The sequence below is a fragment of the Leucopleurus acutus genome (assembly GCF_964270905.1).
Source record: "Leucopleurus acutus genome assembly, chromosome: 3".
NCBI classification, from domain to species: Eukaryota; Metazoa; Chordata; class Mammalia; order Artiodactyla; family Delphinidae; genus Leucopleurus; species Leucopleurus acutus.
In genome coordinates, this window is record NC_139145.1 from 140,306,644 (window position 1) to 140,329,938 (window position 23,295).

Sequence of the window (23,295 nt, forward strand, 5' to 3'; positions counted from 1 at the left end):
TGCAGCTTTCCCGACTCACCTTCAGAGCACCTGGTCCTCTGCTAGGTCCAGAGGCTGCTCAGTTGTGGTGGGTGCATATAGGTTCATGGGCCTTGATAGTCACCTCTGCAGGATCTCTGTGCTCTATTTCCGAGAACTTCAGCAAGAGTCTTAAGACCTTTGCTTAGTGGCAGAGTCTGGAACGGCTGCTCTGCATGACTAGGTCTTCCCATTCTTGGCCTAGCCCTGTGCCCACAAAGCTCCCATTTCCTATTGTATTATAACTCCAGTTCTTGATAGTGAAATTAGAGCTTGGTTAAGTATCACAACTTGACAGCTGGGGGACAATTCTGACCTCGAGCTCTTGACCTTATAAAGTAGCACTGCCCAATGCAAATATAGTGTAAGCTACATAAGTAATTTAGAATTTTCTGAGTAGTCACATTAAAAAAAGTAAAAAAGCAGGTGAATAATTTTAATAATATAGTTTATGAAACTCAATATATCAAATATTATCATTTCAGCATATAATCAATACAAAAATTATTAACGAGATATTTTATATTTCTTTGTACCAAGTCTTTGAAATTCTGTGTGTATTTTACACTTATAGCACATGTGAATTTGGACTAGCACATTTCAAATGCTAAAGGACCACATATGGACAAGAAGCTACTGCATGAGACAGTGCAGTTAGAGGAAGCACGGCAGGACTTTGGAGGTCATCCAGCCTGCCTTCTTATTTAAAGTTAAGAACATTTGCTAAGGTTATGTAACCAGTTAGTAGAAAAGGCAGGATTAGAACCCAACTACCCTCAGCCTACCCTATAGCTGTATTCACAAAGCTGATTAGTGACAAAGCTGGACTACAGCCCACACCTCCTCATGCCTGCTCACACCTGCTCTGGGGCTCTTTTTTTACCAGGCATAGCCCCTCTACCTGTCTTATTACCTTTCTCCTAAACAAACTAACAGCCTCACTGGAAACACTTTGGCTGCAGACCAAGACCAGAATGGGGTTGAATTTTCCCATCTTTCCACCAGATAATGTTTTTTATGACTTGCCACCTTTGTCCCTAGAAACTCAGTTTCAATAAGCTACTAAAAAACTGATTCCTTTACACAATGGTTCTCAATAGAGGTATCCATCAGAATCACCTACGGAGCTTTTTAAAACTTCAAATTCCTGGTTCTCTACTGCAAAATTCTGATTTATAACTGTGGAGGAATTCATGTAGGTAGCTATTTTTAATGGTCCCCAAATTGATGCACACCTCCAAACTCACAGCAATCTCACCAGAGGTCAGATCACCACAGACATCACCCGATCCCTCAGGTGGTTGAACACAGGTCTGGTCTTAAGAAAGAGCCTGGTTTCAAGGAAAGAAACATGAGAAAGAGGTACCCTAGCACCTACCAGGGTGGAGCTTTCTGGCTTGCTTTCCTCCACGCTCTTTCTCTGCACCCAAGGGCACTTTTAGCCTCATTTCCTGATCTTAACAGGCTCACCTGCGGTGCTGTCGAGCTGCTGGGGGCAGGCAGGAATGCAGCGGACAGGACTCGCTCTCGTGGCCTTGGCTGCCTGGGTGGCTCTTCAGCCCTCGGAAGGTGAGTGGCCGGCTGGCTACCTAAGCCTCCAGGGGAAGGAGGGGGGCTGCCTTCCAAGGTGGAGCTGGAAGGAGTGAGGTACTTCTGCAGTTAGGGGTCAGATTTCCAATTATCTACGTGAGAGTGGCGTTGGTTTAAATTCCTCAACTCCAAGAGGCAATTTCAGGAAGGAACCTCATTTGCACTTAAATATCAGTAATTTGCCACCAGTGCAACTTTGAGCAGTGCTTTCTTTTCTGATGATAGTATCTTAAGAGAATCCCTGGGTAGAGGCTGGAGGAAAGCCCCTATTATTCAACTGTCTTCCCCCTTACCCTGACCTGCTGAACTGTCTGAATACAAGTGTGCATATTCCTGGAAGAAAGACAGACTGGACCTCTGGTTTATGTTTTGGTAAGTTGCAAGCTTTCTGATCAAAGTCAGCCCTGTGGTTACTGAAAACCAAAACTTCAGTCTGATCTTTAAAAAGGAACACAGGATAAAGGAGATGATTGAACCATACAAATTATATCAAAGAGAACTTCTATTGTGATTTGCTAGCATATATATGGAGACTATAACTGCGTCTGGACTGGAGGCAATCTTTTCTACTGTATTTAGGAAACCCTAAATATAGGTATTTAATACTTGACTGATTTGACTCTTTTCCACTGTCTTCTTTTCTGAAACTTTAACCTGAATAGAGTCTCTAAATTCAGAAGAGTTGAAATGTAAGTTTTGTTTGGTCTGCTTTTTGAAAAATTAAGCCAACATTTTTTTTTTAATTAAAAAAATTTTTATTTATTTATTTTTGGCCGCACCGGGCGGCCTGTGGGATCTTAGTTCCCCGACCAGGGATCGAGCGGGTGCCCCCTGCAGTGGAAGCGCGGAGTCTTAACCCCTGGACCACCAGGGAAGTCCCGAGCCAACGTTTTTAAACTGACAGATTCCAAATACACATACTCATATATACACACATACGAATTAGATTTTAGAGCTTCTCTTGAAAAGTCAGATCTGGCAACAATGGTTCCACACTCCCTGGCAAGAACTAGCTAGAGCAGACCAGCCTCTGTCCTACTCTGGAGTTGGCTATCATTCTATGACTCCCAATAGAATGCCCCAATCTACTGAGCTTTATTACTGAGCACAGTTCTTCATCTCTAGCCACTTATCTTACCAAAACAAAAAGGTTTTCAGTTTATATGTTTCTGTAAATTTTTCAGAAAATTTCACCATTAAAATTTTAGGACTCACCCCCATTGTTAAACAAAAGTCTACCAGCTAAGGCTTTATTCCTAGTCTTGGCAATGCAGTTTTTTTTTTTTTTCTCACATAAAGCTTTGAAATAAAAGTGTATACAACTCCCCGTTCAGCTTCCGGGCCTATTTTATAATCCAGCCGCAGGAGCAGCAGCCGCCCTCCTCCAGGAGAGGAGGGAGGGAGGGGCCGGCGGAGGGGGCAGGGTAATGAGGGAAGCCTGCCAGACCCAAGGCCAAGGTCTGCATGGGACTGAGCTCTGGCAGAGAGGGTGGGACCACAAAACACAGAGGTGTTTGAAAAGGAACAGTTGGCGATGATAAGAAAGAGCTGAGGAGACCCAACAGTAACTTTCTGGGTTAGTCTTGGGCCTTTTTCCTAAGGCAGTTTGGGTCACAGGGAAATCACATTGTCTGGGAAGCTCCAGCTTTCTTATTTAAAAATAAGTGATGTCGGGGTTAAAATACATGAGAGTAGGCCTGAGAACAGTTGTGGAACTGAGGGGCAAGCCCACTGCTTTCCGTGCCAAACGTCCATTCAAGTGTCTGTGTGTCTCAGGTGCCTTGTGGGAGGTTGTAATGAATTCAGGCTGGGAGAAAGGTCAGGTTGGGAGGGAGAGAGGGAGAGAGGGAGGGAGGGAGGGAGGAAAGTGAATACTGAGCAGCGCAGGGAAGGAGGTATACATGGCCCTGGCAATTGTCTCAGGCTGAGGGAGGGGATAGGGAAGTGGCCCATGGCAGTGTGGGACTTTGGGAAATACATTTTGTTTTTTGAGGCATTAAGTGTTCCATTCTCTTAATGGTTCCTGAAGTGTCCATCTTGATGTGATGGCTCAGTAACTGGCATCCCCAAAATAGTCTGCATAAATCAGGGAGCAGTTGACTTACCCATAATTAGAAGCCCTGGATTCTCCTCAAAGATAGGGCATACTCCACACCTGCTGACGTGGCTGCCGGCTCCCAGAACTCAATTCCGACTCCATAAAAATGTCTATCATCCAGTGGCCAAGAGCCAGATTATTTAAAGCCACAACCCAGGGCTTTGTGGGCCTTGCTGTTTTTATTGTGCGTTAAAGACGAAGGGTCCACTTTGTCCAGCAGACACAAGTTGGGGGATTTTGCTTAAGTCCCAAATTGGCTTTCTTCCCATTTCCTGTGACAACCTACTTTCTCAGTGCAGGATGGCTCCTGATTAGAGATACTTGCTAGGGACTTGCTGCTTGCATCCTAAAAGAAAACTATCTTCTGTTTGTTTTAATCTTAGAAGACTCACTAAGGAGGGTTGGAAGAATATATATTTGTGCTTGAAAGTTGTTCTGAACAGTTGAGACTCTGTTTCACCAGGAGTGCTTCCTGAGAAGCCAGACAAGACGTGCCCAGTAAATCTGCCCTTCAGTTTCTCTCCAAGTGTGCCCTTTAGTTAAAACAATAGGTCCTGATTTCCCTGAGTTCAATAACATTATTGGATTTAGCATCTAGATTTGGTTAAAAAAACCCCAATCATCATCTTTATAATGTAGTTCAGGTTTGTTTGGTTTTTTTTAATGTCCTTTTCTATATCTAGAGAAGCAGACTGGCTTCTTATAATAGCAATCTTCTCAAATTTCAGTCAAATATGGGCCCCTTTAAAGAAAAACATTCTCTTTATTCTCAATGATGACTTTTAAATTATTTTACTACATCACTTGATGTCTAAACATATAACTAGGTATAAACCCCATATATATGTGTTTATGTATGTATCTTCTGCAATTGTAAAACCAAAATAAATTTAAAATTTAAATAAAACCACAACTACAAAGCCAAGAAGGTTTAAATGTAACAATATTAATTTAACCTAATGTTAATGTTTGGCCAAAATGAAAATCGCTATTCCAAACATGAATATAGCACTGATACTTGAGGTGCAGGTTTTGAGTTTCATGTGCATTAACTACCCTGTTCAGAATAAGAAGTGTTTTTTTCCCCACCATCTTTTTCTGTTTGAACCCTGATGGTATAATTTGCCCCTCCCTTAGCATGAATCCATTTTGAAACTCCACTCTGTTCTCTTCCTATTGGCCTGGGACAATTAAGATAGTATCTGACTTGGTAACAACACTAGCATAAACTTAAAGCAAAATTCAAATGTCCTGCAAGTGCTCCTTTAAGATGGTCTTCCAGAAGGTCCGGAACATGTCTATGTAAAGATTATCATTGAGATGAAATATTAAATTTAGGCATTGTCTGGAGAGCTCACGGACCCTGAGAACATATCCCCAGATGTCTATGAAACCCAGTTTAAAAAATGCTGGCATACTGGGAAGAGTGTGAGCTTTGGACTCCAAAACGCCAGGTCAGAATTCTAACTACATCAACTTGGGGAACTGCTTAACCATGCATAACCACACAGATTTTTAAAAACATTAAATAGGACCATGAAAACGTTCCTGTACCCAATTCCAACACGTGTGTAGGTTTCCCCAGACCAACAAACAACACTGAACTCCTCTCAATTCTGACACTATCTACCCAGAGATAGAATCAGATTCCACAGGCAAAGGGGTCAGCCCCACAAGGCTGCCCTCCACTTCAGGTGCCAATCGCAAGCCCACATTGTTACCTGTGCTTCTGACCAACTGGCTATAAATGGGTGGTTCCAATGGTCTCCCTCCTTGGGTTTGATTAATTTGTTAGGGGGCTCGTAGAATTTAGGAAAACCTGCTTACTCACCAGATTACTGATTTATCACAAAGGATATCAAAGGATATGAATCAACAGCTGGGTGAAGAGATACATAGGGTGAGGTCCCGAACAAAGGAGCTTCTGTCCTGTGGAGCTTTGGGCCCAGCATGGCAGCACATGGAAGCATTTTGGTTCCCCAACATAGAAGCTCTCCAAACCCCCTCCTTTTTTTTGCTTTTATGGAGGCTTTATTACATAGGTATGATTGATTAACTCATTGGCCGTTGGTGATTTTTATTTATTTATTTTTGGCCATGCTGTGCAGCTTGTGGTGTCTTAGTTCTCTGACCAGGGATCGAACCCGAGCCCTCAGCAGTGAAATCGAGGAGTCCTAACCACTGGACTGCCAGGGAATTCCCAGCCATTGGTGATTGATTCAACCTCCAGCCCCTCTCTCCTCCCTGTAAATCCGGGTGGAACTAAAAGCTCCAACCCTAACCAGCCCGCATCCTTAGGCGCTTTGCAAAAGTTACCTTCATTAACATGAACCCAGTTGTGGTGGAAAGGGCTTATTACCAATAATGACCAGACACTCATTTCACCTTTATGGTTTGAAGCGTTTTCGGGAACTGAGGACAAGAAAACCAAATATTTTAACAAAAGATGCTCCCATTGCTCTTATTAAAAGGCAATTCCAAGCGTTTTGGGAGTTGTGAGCCAGGAACTCACGTATATTTGAAGATCAAATATATCTGAGAAATATATTTTGGTCATGTGAATGACCTATATTTTGGTTGTCTGAATGTCCAAATATAAATATTTCTTATAAATCACAGAACACAATCTACATACTGCTTTATATTTTGTTCCACTTAATCATAGGTAACAGCATATCTGTACAAAACATACAGTCATTTCTTAAAAGTTTGCATCATTCATCTTAACAGACAACAAACTTCTTGGAACATTAAAGTTTCATTCATTCATTATCAATTAAGAGTCCTATCAAGAGACAGAAACCAGACAATAATTTGAACAGCAAAAGTTTAATACAACAAATTATCAACTGTAACAAGAGATAGGCTAGAAAGAGGACACTAAAGCATACAGGAATAGCAGATTTTCCCGGGACAAAATAGAGTACTCAAGGAAGAGATCCTGCACCCCTTCCCTGCCCAGCTGAGACCAAGACCTTGTTGGAGGGCACAGCCATGCTCACTGAATGGCAAAAAAAAATCACCAGCTCTGCCCTCCAGTTTGCAGGGGAAAGTTCTTCACAGGGAGGTGTCTCACTGGAGGGAGAGGGGGCCAAGGATGGGGCAGTCTGGCTCTTTAGTTGTGCAGCTGACAATGTTTATTCTGTGGATGCCTCTGAAATGGGTGCCTTGACAATCAAAAGCTTAATGTCAGGCACTTACATTACAATCAAAAAAGGTGGCTTTCAGGCACTTACACTACAAGGGCCCATCTTAATTTCATAGAATAGGCAATTAAGGGTGAATTTGAAGCTAAGGGGCAATACATTGACAATGGACACATTCCACAAACACTCAGACACCTGGATACCTACTGTGGAGCTGGCACTGTGCTGTATATTGACCTCCAGATGATGTCTTTTTTGTTTCCATTTATTGTTTACTATTTGTCACTTCTGTTCTAAGCACTTAAATGTATAAACTCATACTGTTAGACCTTCGCGGTCTCCTAGGAGTTTCGACTCGCCCAGGAAACAACAAGAGTCGGAAGCCGATGCAAAACGCAAGAGGTTTATTGAAGGCCGGTGCACCGGGGTTCCTTGGTCCTCACGCAGGAGGTCGAAGAAGGAACCCCTTTTGGGCGCGAATATGTCAGTTTTATAGGTTCCCACTTCCCCGTATGTAAATTATAGATTTGGTTGTGTTTTCCTGCTGATTGGTCCCGGCTTAGGCTCGGACCAGAGAGGGAACTTGTCCTCAGCTGCCTGATTGGTCTTTGACAGACACCTTTTTTACATTTTGTTTATCTCCCTCCTTCTCGGAAGGGGGCCGGACATCCTGGAAATTCACCCATTGTCTAAGAAGCCCCTATTGTCTGGAGAGTTCTTAATCATTAGCTGGAACAATGTCCCTCGAGTCCCACAATACAAGCCTCACAACCCCATGAGGTAGGTGTATTACCATCTCCATATTGCAGATAAAGAAACTGGGACACAGAGTATTAAGTAACTCACCCAACATCAGCTAGTAAGTGGCAGAGCCAGGGCTTGAACCTGGTAGTCTGTCTCCACACACCGAGTAACTGTGCAGTAATGCCTGTCAGCATGTCTCTATGGCAAAAAATTACCTAACCCCCTTCAAGACTACCCCCTGAGCACTCCAGTGTCCATGATGTAAGAAGTACTGGTGACCAAATCTGTTCAGATTAACTAAAGAAAAACCCTCACTCACTCTCCATTACACAAACATTATCTCAGGGCTCCAAGAAGTCTCTGGGAGAACTTTTATTTGGGCACAGCAGTTTCATGCATCATATCTTCGTGACCCCTTCTTGCCTATATGGTGACAGCAGTGGACACCTTTGTCTGTAGGCATCCACAGTGTGAGTGGCTCCATTAAGGTGTGAAGTTCACTGGAAGGGGAAATGTGTCCCCAACCATATTTGGAACATTTCTTTAACTACTATTCTTTTTATAATTAAAAAAATTTTTTTTGTACCTATTGCCATTCTTAAGTTACACTTATGGACTTGAGATACTGCCAGCAGCCAGGTGAATCTTTCTTATCATTTTTATCTTTATCCTGGGAATATTTCTCTAACAATGGCATGTACCTTTGCTGTTTCCTTTCTGCTGTGTTCCATAAAGTATTCTTGTAAGGCCAACTGGCCCGAGGTAGGGGAACACAATCGGATTCACAGGTTGCATCAGACCAAAACTCTCCGGACCACCCAGTCCAGAAACTGACCTGGAGACTTTCCGGACCACCCAGTTCCAGGAACTGACCTGGGGACTTTGAACCCGGCCCAGCCTTCCCGCCTTTTGAGGGGCGGGACTAACGGTCCCCCAGGATACCCGAAAAGACCACCAAATAAGGAATACCCTGCGCCCTCCCAGATTCACCACACACCTTTCCCTTCTTCCCCTATAAAATCTTGCCCAACCCTCGCCCGGGTGCAACTTCTCTGGCCCCTTTCTCTCGGACCAGTGAACCTCGCCCGGGAGCGCTCCCTAATAAAGCTCACTTGAAGCTTTCCTCTGTTTCGCGGTGCCGTTTGTTAAGATCCGACCTTACAATTCTTTGTACTGGTGCTTTTCAAACTGCATTTCTAATAAGCCCCCAAGGGACAACCATACTGCAGCTCTGGGAACCGTACTTAGCCATCCATCTAAGGAAGAGAGGAAACTGGGTCACCTCTGTACATTAACAGAATCCTTTCCTTAAAACCCAGAATCTAATCTTTATATCCAAATTTGATGTGCAGTGTTTTAGTGCTGGTCTTAAAAGGTCTTGAGTAGGGAAATCTTTAAAGCCTTCTAGTTACTGACTAAAACTGGATCACAGACATAAAATCAAATCAGGGACAGACATTCCCATTAACCATCCAACTCTGACACTTAATACTGGAAACAATGATGACAACCCAAAACCAACAGAATCAACGGTAATAACACTATAATAAGACAAGATAATGCTTTTAATGATACTAATAACATCATCTTTAAAATATTAAATATAGTATTTAATTATATAAAATTATATAATATTTAATTATATAAAATTAAATATAATGGACAAATGATTCATCATACTGAATTGACCCCTAATTACTTGAGGGTGGGGGGATGGTATGTTTCTGAAAAGCACTGTGTAATTTTAGGACACTTGGGACATAAGACCTTGATCAAAAAATGATAATCTTATTTTTTAAAAAAGGAAAAATATTTAATATTTAAAAGCCTTAAAACAAGATAAAAGGAAACATGATATAAGACTACAACAGAGTTTAGATCAGCTCAAGAGACATTCAGCACTAATGCCAGGCACTGTGCTATGTGGTATGGGTATAAAGGTATGCTGAGGGAGTTCACAGTCAAAAGGCAGTCGTGTAAACGCTTAATTTTATATATGGTAAAGACAGAAAAGCACAGGGCGTTGTGAGACCTCAGATCCACGTGAGGAAAGAGCAAGACTGGGAAAACGGAGGCAACTGGGAGGGTCAGTTGGCCAAGAGCAAACTGATGAGGTTTGGAACTTGGGCAGTGGTAACAGGGACGAAAAGGGGGAGACAAATCTGAGAAATGTCCAGGGAGTAAAATTTACAGGTGTTTGTGACTGGCTGTGGAGTGCAGGAGGATGGAATGACACACGGGTTTCTGGCTTGGGTAACTGTAAACGATGGTTAAATGAGATGAGAAAATGAAAAGGAGTAAGTTTAAAGTGGCAGGAGATAACGTCCTCAGTTGGATACAGAGGAATGACTGTATTAGGGGAATGAGGAATTTAGTGTCTTGAAAATTAGGGATATGGAAAATTTCTAGGACGGAAAGGGTAAAAATGTCACATGCAGCAAGGAGGTCTTCTAAGATATTAGGAAATTGCTAGGGTAGGGACTCTGAGTTCAGGTACAGTGACTCACTAATTTTTGTATACTTAGTGCCTGGAACAATGACTGACACAAGGCAGGCGCTCAATAAACGCTGCTGAATTGTACTGATGTGGCAATTACCTTCATTAGTAAAATAATACTTGATTCAAACTCAAAAAGATTTGTATGAGATATTGTTGATCTTCTCCCAGGGAAGTTTTTTCTTGACCTAACCAAGCCTAAGTTTTCATTAAAAAAACTTTTGAAGGAAATGTATTAAACTTATCAATCCAACCGAAGGGGGAAAAAAGCAAAGAAAAAAGATGACTGAAAATACAAAATAAGATGGATAAATAAATTTAACCAAAAGTTTAGTGTCACGCTATTAATATCAGAAAAACAGAATTTACGCAAAAGTCTGTAATAGCCCTAGAGGAATCTTAGGGAAGGATAAGTACAATCAATTCACCAAGAAGGTTCACCCAAGGCTGAGAATAGGGTGGGGAAGTGATGTGACCGAGGTGAGTCGTGCAAGCGCAGGGTCGAATTTTGTTTTTATTTAAAATTGCAGTATTTCATTCATCATATATGTCTTTGTATTAATTCTTATTTTAAAAAATGCTGCATTAAAATGTGACTTGTCTTCGTTACTGAGTTTTTTGGCGCCCCTTTAAATTTGGCAACCGAGGCTAGTGCTTCTACTCCAATCCCGGCTGCATACCGGAAGGGTACTTGTACGCGTTTGAAAATATAACCCCAAGCGATGCATTGTAAAAGCTGACAGACTGGCAAGGAAAAAAAAAAAATCTGACATAATCTCAACAACAGTGTAAGATTTCTTACCTATGTGCATGAGAAACGGATAGATCAAGCACCCAAAACACTAACGAAGGTAGGAAAGACGTGCCCAGCGCAACTGACTTTGCCCCACAGCTCCAGGAAGGACAGCCCGCGGTAGGCCAGGCTGGCCCTGCGCGCCCCGGCCAGGCTCTCCCGCGCCGCCAGAGCGCGTCCTCAGGAGCCGCCGGGCAGAGGCAGGACTCGCGCTTCCGCTCGGGGAGGTCTGGGCGGCGGGCGCAGGTGTCTGCTGTTTCAGGGTCGCGGCCGGGGAGCCTCGCGCTGGCTGACGTCCGTGGGCGCGTGAGCAGCCCAGCCACCACGCCGGTCGCGTGATGTTACCCTCCCGGAGGCGCACTCCTTATACTTGCCCGCTTCTCCGCTCCCGCGCCCTCTCTGCGCCGCACGCACCAAACACCCGCTGAGCGAAAAGCAGGCCCACCTTGCCTGTGGCGCCCAGCACGTTGCACAGGCGCAGAGACCGGAAAAGCGGCGGGACGTGGCCCAGACAAGCGACGACAAGCACCACCCGCTGCCCGCAGCTGTCGCCCCGCACTCCTCCTCCTCCTCCTCCCCTTCTTTGGGCCGGGGCTTCGGCTTCAGCACCTAGTCTCCCGATCCACGGCCGCCTTGCCTACAGATAGGTGTAGCGCGACAGCCGTAAAGCGCCGCAGCGTCGTGCTGGTGTCTTTTTCCCATCTTCGTTTTAGTTTCCTCTGATTTTCCTTTTCTAGGGTTGAACCTTTTATTTTATCGTGTTTGTGTTTTAAATAAATGCACTTAGGCTAAATTTAGCTGTATCTTACCTGTTATAATAAATAACACCTCCGCTGTTTTCCAGAATAAATGTTTCGTGATTTCACTTTTTTTTTTTTTTCTTTTTGCGGTATGCGGGCCTCTCACTGTTGTGGCCTCGCACAGGCTCCGGATGCGCAGGCTCAGCGGCCATGGCTCACGGGCCCAGCTGCTCCGTGGCATGTGGGATCTTCCCAGACCGGGGCACGAACCCGTGTCCCCTGCATCGGCAGGCAGACTCTCAACCACTGCGCCACCAGGGAAGCCCCGTGATTTCACTTTTAACCAATGAGTTCAATGCATTTTTTTTAGTTTCTAAGAAAATGATTTTTGTAAATTTATAAATATATTTTCTTTATTATTTAGACCCAGATTTTTAAACGGTTACTTTGCACAGGAACTGCCTCTTCAAACACTGTATACTAAAAAAGAACTCAACTGTAGAGACGGTAAGATAGTGCTGTGATGTAGGGAAGGAAAAAAAAATTTTTCCTTCTACCCTTCTAGGTTCTGTACTAGGACCCCTGTAACAAAAGACAGATTAACAAGAGAAAAGCATACAAATTTATTTAATGGGTGCCTTTGAGGCAGGAGATAGATGGGCCCCAAGCTAGGCATTTACAACTGGCCTCCCGTTTACATTTCTTGGGGTAGGAAAAAAGTGGGCTTCAGGCAGGACCCTTACAACTAGCCTCCTGTTTGCATTTCCTGAGACAGAAGTTAGATGGGCTCCCGGTTAGACATTTTTAAAATCAGCCTCCTGTTTACTCTCCAAAATGGAAGCTATAACAGGGACAGGGTAAATAGCCAAGCTTTGTCTCTTGTGGATGCCTTAAGATAACAGTTATGGCAAGAACAAAGAGGGGCAAAACCTTGTTTGAGTAAAGGATCAAGGGATCTCCGTTCCCCCCCTTCTTGGGGCAAGGGAGACACTAAACATGCACAGAAAGTCTCCTTGGGGGTCAAAAGTCAGGGAACAACGCCAGGCCATGATGAGTCTTGCTTCCCCACCCCCCAATCCTTTGTGTGGAGATCCATCTTAGCTGAGAAGTGCGTGCGCACCTACGGGGAGGGTCCTGAGACAAATTAGCCTAGGGGGACAAAGCAAGATGATTGGCCAGAAGGGAGACAAGGACCCAGAAAACTGGCCCCTCATAAAGGATTTAAACTTCCCAAAGGTGCGACTCTCTCTCTCTCTCTCTCTCTCTCTCTCTCTCTCTCTCTCTCTCTCTCTCTCGGAGTTTGCCTGTGCGTCTTTCCGCATGTACTGTGCTTTTCCAAAAAACTTTTTACATTTCTCTTTACCTTCTGCCTCCTCGCTTGAATTCTTTCCTGACAAGGCAGGCAAGAACTGGGGGTTTAGGCCCTCGCCGCTGGCTTCTGTGGTTTAGCAGTTAGGACTCCCGGTCGGGGAACTAAGATCTTGCTTCCAACTACTGCTCACTGCTGCTTGTTACAAGCTGCTGCTTACTGCTGCGTGCGTCCGAAATCACCTTCACGAGGAAATGAAGACCCAAAGAAGCAGTCTGAGTTACTGAAATGGAGCAGGACCCTATGGTCCTTCCCCCCACCCCCCATGTCCTCAGCCTGCCTTTTATCTGTGGAAAAAATTGAGCCAAAGAATAAGTTTCATCAGAGAAGTGAGAAAATGCAGGAACAGGAAAACAGTCAAAGGAGACCAAATTATAATAGTTTAGTCATTAAGCAAAATCAAGGACTTTTAGTTTGTCCTTAAGGTCCATAGACAATATTCTGAGCCATATCCGGTGAGCTGTACATAAGCTGACACAGTTCCAAGAATTGGCCTCGAAAGAAATGGGAACAAACCAATCCCGGAACTGAAGATTAACTGTACCTAAAACAATCGATATGATGCTGGTCAGACCACCGATGACTGTCAGAGCTTCTACACCACGTAGCCCCATCCCTCTGTCTATAAAAACTCTTGCCCCCTGATTGTCAGGGGGGGAGTCGGCCTTTGGACAGGAGTCTGCCCTCCATACCCTGCCCCCACCCCGGTTTCCGGCATCCAAAATAAAGTAAACTTTCCTTTCCACCAACCTCGCCTCTTTATTGGCTTTTGAGCGGCGAGCAGCTGGACCTGAGTTCGGTAACATTACGACTTATATATTAAGTTGGACAAAGAGTGGTAATTGTGAAAACGTGAGAAGACAAAGGAACTTGGGCTAAAGCAGTTAACCATGGAAAAGTGACTAGGAACATAAGGCTTAGTTTAACAAGGTTCGTTTGTGGTTCGTTTGTGCAGATTTTCCTTGGCTTCAGCTTCCTGTGGGGTGGAGATACCATCTCACTTCACCCAGAAGGTGGGGTGGTACCACCCTCTGCTGCTAAAAATTTCTTTCTTCCCCAGGTGTTGGGAGAGTACCTTTTACGTGGAAGTTTTCTCTCTTGCTTTTAGGAAGGTCAGAGTACCATTTCTGCATCTGTTGGTTTTTTAAGTGGCTTTAACTTAAAATAATCAACATGCCAGAGTGGCATATTTTGGGGTGGCGTGTTCCGAACTCTTTCAGTGACAAAACATTAGAAATTGTAGATGAAATGTACAATTTCTTAGAAAGCTAAGATATCAAAATTGACTGGAGAAGTTACAGAAAATCTAAATAAACATGTAACTACTAAGGAAGTTAAGTCAGAATTGAACATCTTTTCTTCAGACAGACAGTAGACCTAAATGGTTTTAGAGGTTTTACCAAACATTGGAGGGACAGATAATCCTTGTCTTACACAAACTTTTTCAAATAATAGAAAAACAGAGAAAGCTACCCAACGCATTGTTGAGATTAATATAACGTTAACACTCAGAACATTCAAGGATGATATCAGGGGATAAAAGTATGGAGTAATCTTTTTTATAAACATAGATGCAAAAATATAAAAATGCAAAAATAAAAATATGTTTTTATATTTATCATCGAAATCAGAGGAAGTTCCTGGTGGTTCTTTCAAAATGGAAATATTGATAGGAAGCTGCTCTAGAAAACCTCTAGGGGGCGATGTTATCTAAAAGAATCATACCTTTGCCCTAATCCAAACCACCCTGTTAAGATTCTTCATTGCTTAACTCCTTGTGCACGCTTCAGAGGATTCCATCTTTCTTGGCCTTTTACATTTCCAGCTGCCTCACTAGGGCACCAGTCACATCTGTGAACATATGATAAATGCTGGCCTGCCTCTCGCCTTTCGATAGTTAATCTGTCTTAGGTTAAGTGATCTCCAGGTGAGCCCAGCCTACCTTTATATCTGAGAAATATAATTCAGTTTATTAAGTACATATAGGTCCTGAGTGCTTTTCTGGCTTAAAACTGTGCTTTGAATTGATGTCAGCACTCCGAAAACACAAATTCTTAAGCACATAGGTTTGCCTATGATTCTTAATTCCCACAATGCTTCTGAAAGTCCATTTAATATTTTATAGTTGCCTGGGTTACAACTAATAACAGAAGTATGTGTGGTAGTAACTCTTCATCTTTCTACCCCCAAGGTCCGGCATAGTGATTCACTGTAAAAGAGCTCATAGACATAAATATAGATAGTATTTCATTTATGAGAATTCACATAGTAATTCTTATATAGTAAGATGGGTGAATGGTTACATGAATAAACCCAAAACCTTGTTTGGGATAGTAAAACAGTTTGACTTGGAGAATAGGAAGCACAGCATAGCTAAAGAAAGAAACAATTAGTTTAAGGAAATCAATGCATTAATAAATGTGAGGACAGCCAGTGTCCTTCTCCCATCGTAATTTTTAAAAACTTGAAATAAGGAATTCCCTGGTGGTCCAGTGGTTAGGACTTGGCGCTTCGCTGCTGTGGGCCTAGGTTCGAAGCTCAGCACGCCCCCACCCTCCAAAAACAGCATATAATTCGGGGAGTTCCCTGGTGGCCTAGTGGTTAGGATTCCGGGCTTTCACTGTCGTGGCCCCAGGTTCAATCCCTGGTCAAGAAACTGAGATCCCTCAAGCTGTGGGATGTGGCTAAGAAAACCCAAAAAACCAAAAACAAACAAAAAAAGGGGTACAATTCAGTGATTTTTAGTATATTCACAGAATTGTACAACCATTACCACTGTCTAATTTCAGCCTGTTTCATCAACCCAAAAAGAGACCCTGCACCTATTAGCAGTCATGTCTAATTCCCTCCTACTCCCACCCCTGGCAACCACTAATCTCCTTTCTGTCTTTATGGATTTGCCTATTCTGAACATTTCATATAAATGGGATCATACAATACGTGGTTCTTTGAATCTGGCTTCTCTCACTTATAATCTCTCCTTGTCCCAAGAGCAGGGACCTCTATGGCTTAGAGCTGACACCACTGAGGGGTTTTACTCATTTCTTTTAACCTCTAATTCAGGGGCTAACTTCTGTCTGTTATTATGAGACTGCCACCTGCAGCCACTGTTGACTATAATTTCTAACTTTTTTTTAAAAAAATGTATTACCCATTTGGAAGAATGGGGGGCATAGAATACTGTGTGCATGTGGCACGTAGGGATTTGCAGATACACATTTTAGTAGGAGATTAGATTTCCTTGCATATTTGTGTTGCCCTTTTCTCCTTATATCTGGGTAACGTGAGCTCCTCCTAACCTGACTTCCTGCCCCGGTCACTCCTCCCTTATCTTATCCCCACTAGCTCATCACTGCAAGACAAATTTTCCTAAAACCCTTCTCCTTTCTCAAATCTTTAATGGACTCCATTTCATAAAAGATAAACCTCCTTAGACTGACATTCAATGGGGTGTGACCTCAGTCTATGCTTTGAACATACCTCCCATTACTCAGCTTCCCAGCCACTCAGTTCACACCAAGTGGTCTATTTTTCTCTATTCTCTAAATGTGCCCTGGGCTTTCCTATCTCAGAACTCTTGACCATGCACTTCCTTTGGCCTGGACAAGTTTTCTCCGTTTTTCTCCACCCATCCAAGTCCTTAAAGATTCAGTTAAGAACTTCCCTGGTGGGTCCATTTCAAACCTGCTCCAGGGACCCATGTGGTTGCTCCCTTCGGAGCTCACGGGACACTTTGTCAACCTCACCTCTTTAAGCAAGTACGGTTGCAACCCCAGTAACATCATCTGAAGCTGTTTCTCAACTCTTGCCTTGTTTTGTGTCTTTGCTTGTGCTTAGTTTTATCTCCCCACCCCCAATACAGTGTAAGTTCTGTAGGGTAGAGACGTGTCCTGCCCTGGAGTCTGCATGTACAAAGCCCCCAGTAAGTGTTTGCCTCTTGCTTCAGTGGGTTAACATTCTGTTCCTCTAGAGTCTTCAAGATAAGAGCCAGGCCAGTGTTCGGTAAACTGTGAGAGTTCACATTTCTTTCTTCTCCTCTTTTAGCCATACTTCCCATTGCCTCCAGCTGCTGCACTGAGGTTTCACATCATATTTCCAGAAGGCTTCTGGAAAGAGTGACTACATGTAGCATTCAGAGAGCTGACGGGGATTGTGACTTGGCTGCTGTCATGTGAGTGTTCTTGGGCAGGGAGGTCTAGACCTGTAGAGTGGTCGTTTCTCGTCTAGTGAACAGTAGGTTGGGGAGACTTTGCCTGATACGCAGCATACATATAATTATTTGAACAAGGGAGGGGAGGGTGGCGTGAATGCACACTCGCTCTGTGCCAGGATGTCCAGAGGCACATGCTAACCCTCCGTTCCCTGCACTGCACTGCTGTGTTGAGAGGGAAATGCCTTTAGTCACCAGACAGTGTACACGACTTTCCTCAGCCAAAAAGGGACATTCTGAGTGAAAACAAAAGCAAAAATAAAAACAGAAGATGACTCTATTCAATTTCATGGCTTTAACTATAATTTTTCCCTGCAAGTAATGGGCTGCTATGATTTTTCCTCTCTGAATTCATCAGAAGTGTATGTAAGATTCAAACAGAAGCGTGGAGGTGTCCATACCTGTCACAAGTGCTACATGCAATGAAGTTCAAATGCCCTTCTTTGCTTTTGATTCTGGGCTATTGGCTCTTGGTGAATGTTCTCACCCCTCCTACCTCCACCCATGGCTCAGCTATTCAAAACTCCGGACTTACTGATGTACTCAACGTCTCCACAGAGACTTTAGAATCGGAAATGCATTGGTACTTAGCAAATCTGGGTTCTGACAATAATGCTGTGAGGAAGGCGTAAATCATATCCATGTCGCACAGGAGAAGGCTGTCACTGAGTAGATGACATAGCTCATCTGGTGACAGATAGCTAGTGAACAGCAGAAATGGGATGAGAACCCAGGTCTCTTCGTTCAGAACACTATATTCCAAGGTCTCTCAAAACAACGGTGGGACTACCCATGGAATGTTCTCCCAAACTCCAAAGCATTTGGCACCTTTAAATCGTAACAAGGGCACATTAGGCATCTCCCAGGAGTGCTGGTTTTAATACCACTTGTGGCTCCAGGTGACACAAATAAGCCCAATGCTGATGCCTGAGTTCCTGAGTCACTGGGGAACCTCTTCATTAATTGAATGAATTCAACAAATATATATTGATTAGCGATTACCCAGTACCCTTCTATGTGCAAAGATACAGCAGTAACAAAACAGACTCTGCCCTCCTGCAGTCCCCAGGAGACTCTATCCAACTGGGTCCTGCAGACCATTCTCTGAGATTTAAGATACATTTTCCCCCCTTTCAAAGGAATCCATCCATTACTCATCCTTGAGAAACACTTCTCCAAGAAAAGATTCTCAGAAGTTCAGAGGAAGAGTTTGTAAGCTGTCCATGGATAGACTTTCTTCAGGTCAGGGGGCTGTGAATTCCCTGAAATTTGTGGGTATGAATGTGTGAGCATTTTCTTAGGGAGAAGGTCCATAGAATTCACAAGCTCCTCAAAAGGATCTCATATCCAACAAAGTTTAAATATCACACTTGGGGTTAGATGTACGGAGGAAGACAATTCCTGACCCAAACTTTTAATAAGCACGGGTGTCTGTGGGGGAGAAGCGAGAGGACCGGAAATTCTCTCAGTGTCTCCTCAGATCACGCCCCTCACTGGCGCTGTCAGCTCAGGAGGGTTAGTCGGCGGGAACCAGTGACTCCCATAGCAATCCGGGGAATACTAACTGACGAGCTCCCTTCTGAGGGGATGCTTCACGTTCCCAACGGGCTTGAAAAGCTCCCATAGTATATGCCTGGCCAAGATCCCATCAGTTTTTTTTTTTTTTCATCAGTTTTTATTTAATCTGAATAAATAGTGCTGGTAATAGTTGCAGAGTGAAAATTCATAGGCAGTTCACAGATAGGCAATGCTCTGGAAAATTGGAAACACCTGGGTATTTGTGTCAGCCCTACCTAGCTGAAGTAAATCTGCCTGAGGCTGCTCTCAGAAATGCTAGATTCTCAGCTTTCAATTCCCTCCACCTCACTGGCATATGTCACCTCAGACTAAAAAAGCCTTCAGAACTTGTAAGGGCTCCCGTGGGACTCCCAGAAAGCCACAGAGAAAGAACCAGAGGAGGTGTCTGTGTGTATATGAGTAAGAGATAGATGCTGGGGACTCTCAGGGGACACTATTCTCAGAATTTTCAGAGAAGTTTCTTTGGGTTAAGCAGGTGTGAGATAGAGATCTAAAAGGTATAGGTACAGGGACTTCCCTGGTGGTCCAGTGGGTAAGACTCCATGCTCCCAATGCAGGGGCCCTGGGTTTGATCCCTGGTCGGGGAAATAGATTCCCCACGCCGGAGCTAAGAAGCCTGCATGCCGCACTAAAAAGTACGCATGCCGCAACTAAAGATCCCACATGCCCATGCCGCAACTAAAGATCCCACATGCCGCAACTAAGACCCAGTGCAGCCAAAATAAATAAATAAATGAATAAAATAATAAATAAATGTTAAAAAATAAAAGGTATAGGTACAGAAATATTGCAAATCCTCACTTCGATAAGGGAAAATATGATCAAAAACATGATTCTTCATTTTAAAAAGGACTCAATTTTAATTAAAGGGAAACTCTGAAGCCAGTCACTTGGATCTAAAAATACTTCATCCAAGTACAAGTTTTTAAATTGGCCCCTCTGTGCTGATAAGACAGCTGAAAAATATAGAGTAGTTATGACCTGGTCTCAAATAAGATGAAATTGGACTATGTAGTATTTTGTAATCGTAAATTACAGGTCATCTCTGTTGTGTTTACTGATTCGACATAAATAAATAAATGTTCTCTTGTTTTCAAATTGTTTTACTACAGACCATGTTTTTACTTATCCAGAATGTAGTCCCTTAACCTTGACTGTGTATAAAGACATTAAGGTTTGAGACAAGTGTTTTAGATGTAGAAAATATTGCAAGCGTTGAAAATACAATTCCCAAAAAGCATGTATCAATATTATTAATCACAATTAACTAATATAAATTAACTTACATTGAACTCACTAGATTTATTTCCTTGTCCTTTCTGCCTAGAAATAGGTCCTTTGTTTCACACCCTTTAAACAATCACTGGAATATTTGATGTCTGAGACAGCAGTTTGTTTAAAATTTCTCTACAGTGATTTCATTAAAGAGCTTCTAGCTCTTTCTAAACATAAACACAAGGCAAAGTTGTATATCTTGAGCAGAGCACTGCGTTTTTTTGTTTCTGTTTTTGTTTTCATCTTTTGGCCATGCCGTGCAGCATGTGGGATCTTATTTCTCTCCTTCCCTCCCCCTCCCCTCCCCCTCCAATTCCTTCTCCTTCTCCTTTTAGTATTTTCTGCAGGTGTTTGAGGAACCACAGGCAGCACCATAGTAAAGACTCATCCTGGTGGTCCTCAGCTTTAGGATTCAGTCTATGTCCAAAGATACACTGTCCCAAAGTGGGAACTGCCTATAAGTTCACTAAGTTTTTACTGACTTGTACTTTCTATCAGTGATTTTTTTTTTCTTCCCTTCTTGGCAGCCTTCACGTCAAGCGCAGAAGAATCTGTGTCAGCCCGCACAATCACGTTATTAAGCAGTGGATGAAAGAACAGTCAGGCAAGAAAGATGCTGAAGGCAACATTTGCCGTAAGAAGAAACACCACAGCAGGAGGAACAGTAAAGGGGCACATCAGGGGAGGCATCAAACACATGGCCATAAAACTCCTTACTAGAGAGAGTACAGATGAAGCTACACAGATGAGTCCTGAGTGAACTTGGCCACGGCTGGCTATAAATATATCATGTGAATGTTCCAACAGGGAACAGGGCAAAGCAAAATATAATTTTGTAAAGGAACAATTATACAGATGCAAATGGAGCCAATAATATACTCAACTGAAAAATGAAATGAAGAGAGAATACTTATCTTCACATAATATTTTAAGCACAGCATACAAATCGAATTTCTCCAACCTTTTTATTATGATATTTTCCAAACCTACAGAGAAGTGGAAAGAATGGTACCGCGAACATCTGTATGCCTTTACCTAGATTAATCCTTGGTAATATTCTGCCACATCTGTTTTGTTTTCTCTCTTCTCTCCTTGTACATGTATATATAAAACATTATATACATAAAGATATAATTTTTTTTGCTGAACCGTTAACCATTTGAAAATGTTACAAACATCATGACACTTCATTCCTAAACTTCTTTTAGTGTTACAACTTGGCATCCCTCAAGAATAAAGACATTCTCTATGTAATCGCATAATCAGCTCTATACCTAGCAACAATTTCATCATATATATGATACAATATATATGTTCAGATTCCACATTCAAATTTTTCCAACTATCTCCAGAGCATAGATTTTTTTCCAACCAATTAATCAAGGTTCACATATTGCAATCGTTATATTTCTTTTTTTTTGGAATTTTTGAATTTTATTTATTTTTTTATACAGCAGAGTCTCATTAGTTATCCATTTTATACATATTAGTGTATACATATCAATCCCAATCTCCCAATTCATTACAGCACCACCCCCCGCCGCTTTCCCCCCTTGGTGTCCATACATTTGTTTTCTACATCTGTGTCTCAATTTCTGCCCTGCAAACCGGTTCATCTGTACCATTTTTCTAGGTTCCACATACATGCGTTAAGATATGATATTTGTTTTTCTCTTTCTGACTTACTTCACTCTGTATGACAGTCTTAGATCCACCCACATCTCTATATATTTCTTTAGTATCTTTTCATCTAAGAAAGTCCCTCTGCTTTTTTTCTTTCTTTCTTCCCATGGCATGAACTTTTAAAAAAAAAAGAGTATAGGCCAGAACCTGTTCTACATTCTGTGTTTGTCTGTTTCCTCAGGCTCATGTTCAGATTTAACATTTTTTGGTAAGAATGCTTCCTTTGTGAATTAGTATATTTCTTATTGCACCATTTAGAGTTCATGAACAGCGGAGTTCATTTTCTACATAGAAAACTTTTAGCTGAATATCACCTTAAAACATGGACTAGTTTGAGTATCTGCTGTTGTTTGGACTGACAAATTTGGATGCTGACAAAAACGCCTGCTTTGCTCTGGGGGCCATCTGCCTCCTAGAGTCAGCTCTTGGCGCTTGTAAGCGGTCCTGAGTTGGGTCCTGTGTGGGATGATTTTATGGTTTCCTAAACAAGGAGCCTACATTCTTTGATTCCTAAACCACCTTTCAAGGCTCTGCTGCTCTTTGGGCCTCCTTGCTCACAGAGGCTTCGGGATGTAGAGTAAGAGGTAGTTTTCATAAACAGCCACCAGATGGCAGGAGCACAGGGTCCACTCAGCCAAGTGTCAGGCGTCTGAGTCGCCGCCGGCCACTCTCTGGCACTGGTGTTGCCAGCATGACTTGGAGGTGTTAGTGAAGCACACGGAGGTGCTGAACCTAATGTAGGTTAAAAATATCACCAAATGACCGATTGTCTAATACTCCTCATTGACACTAATTTAGCATGTGATTTATTTATTCCTACCATCAATCCTGCGAGTTTTGTATTGCTGTTTCCACTTTATGGATGAGGAAACCAGAAGCTCATGGGGTAAAATGACTTGCTCAAAGGCACACAGTAAGTGGCAGAGACAGCCTTGTACCCAGGTCTCCAGACACTTCCTCTTCTCCCATCAGCCCCAGCAGTTGAACCTAGAAGGTGTGGACATGGCAGTGGGGCAGAAGAGGAGGAATTCAGGTAAAGATCTGGGCATCAGGTGCTCCACAAAGGGCCAGGGATGCCTGCTGATGGTTTTGCTTGGGTCTAGAATTAAGACATGTTGCTACTGGCATTGGTGCCAATACTGGCAAAAAAAGTCTTCATAGATTAGAACAGGCCCCAACATGATTTTATTGAGTTTTGCACTCTTAGGAAGTGAAGGAAATTGCACACTATTTATGGCCTTTGTTCTGCAAAATCTCCCTCACCAGCTGCTTCTTTTCAACTTAAAGACAGATTTTGTCAGAAAATGAGGCATGCTTCCACTCACCTCCATCATGCTTTTTAATATGCTAATATGATAAAGCAGGTAATCCTGAGGAAAATAATTCCTAAATGTCTTAGTCCGTTCCAGCTGCAATAACAAAATCTAATACCGCAGATTGGGTGACTTATAAACAAACATTTATTTCTTACAGTTCTGGAGGCTGGGATGTCCAGGATCACAGCGTTGGCAGATTCGGTGTCTGGTGAGGGCTCTGTTCTGGGTTGGAGACCGC

At 42.8% G+C, this 23,295-nt stretch overlaps 1 protein-coding gene across 1 annotated transcript; it reads left to right on the top strand.

The window, feature by feature from the left end:
• Positions 1 to 1,523: 1,523 nt before the first annotated feature.
• CCL28 (C-C motif chemokine ligand 28) lies at positions 1,524 to 20,778 on the top strand (the record flags this gene model as incomplete). Its single annotated transcript, XM_082836347.1, has 3 exons — positions 1,524 to 1,587; positions 17,040 to 17,166; positions 20,586 to 20,778. 3 exons carry the CDS (start codon positions 1,524 to 1,526, stop codon positions 20,776 to 20,778), a joined length of 384 nt encoding a protein of 127 aa, XP_082692473.1.
• Between the last annotated feature and the right edge of the window lie 2,517 nt (positions 20,779 to 23,295).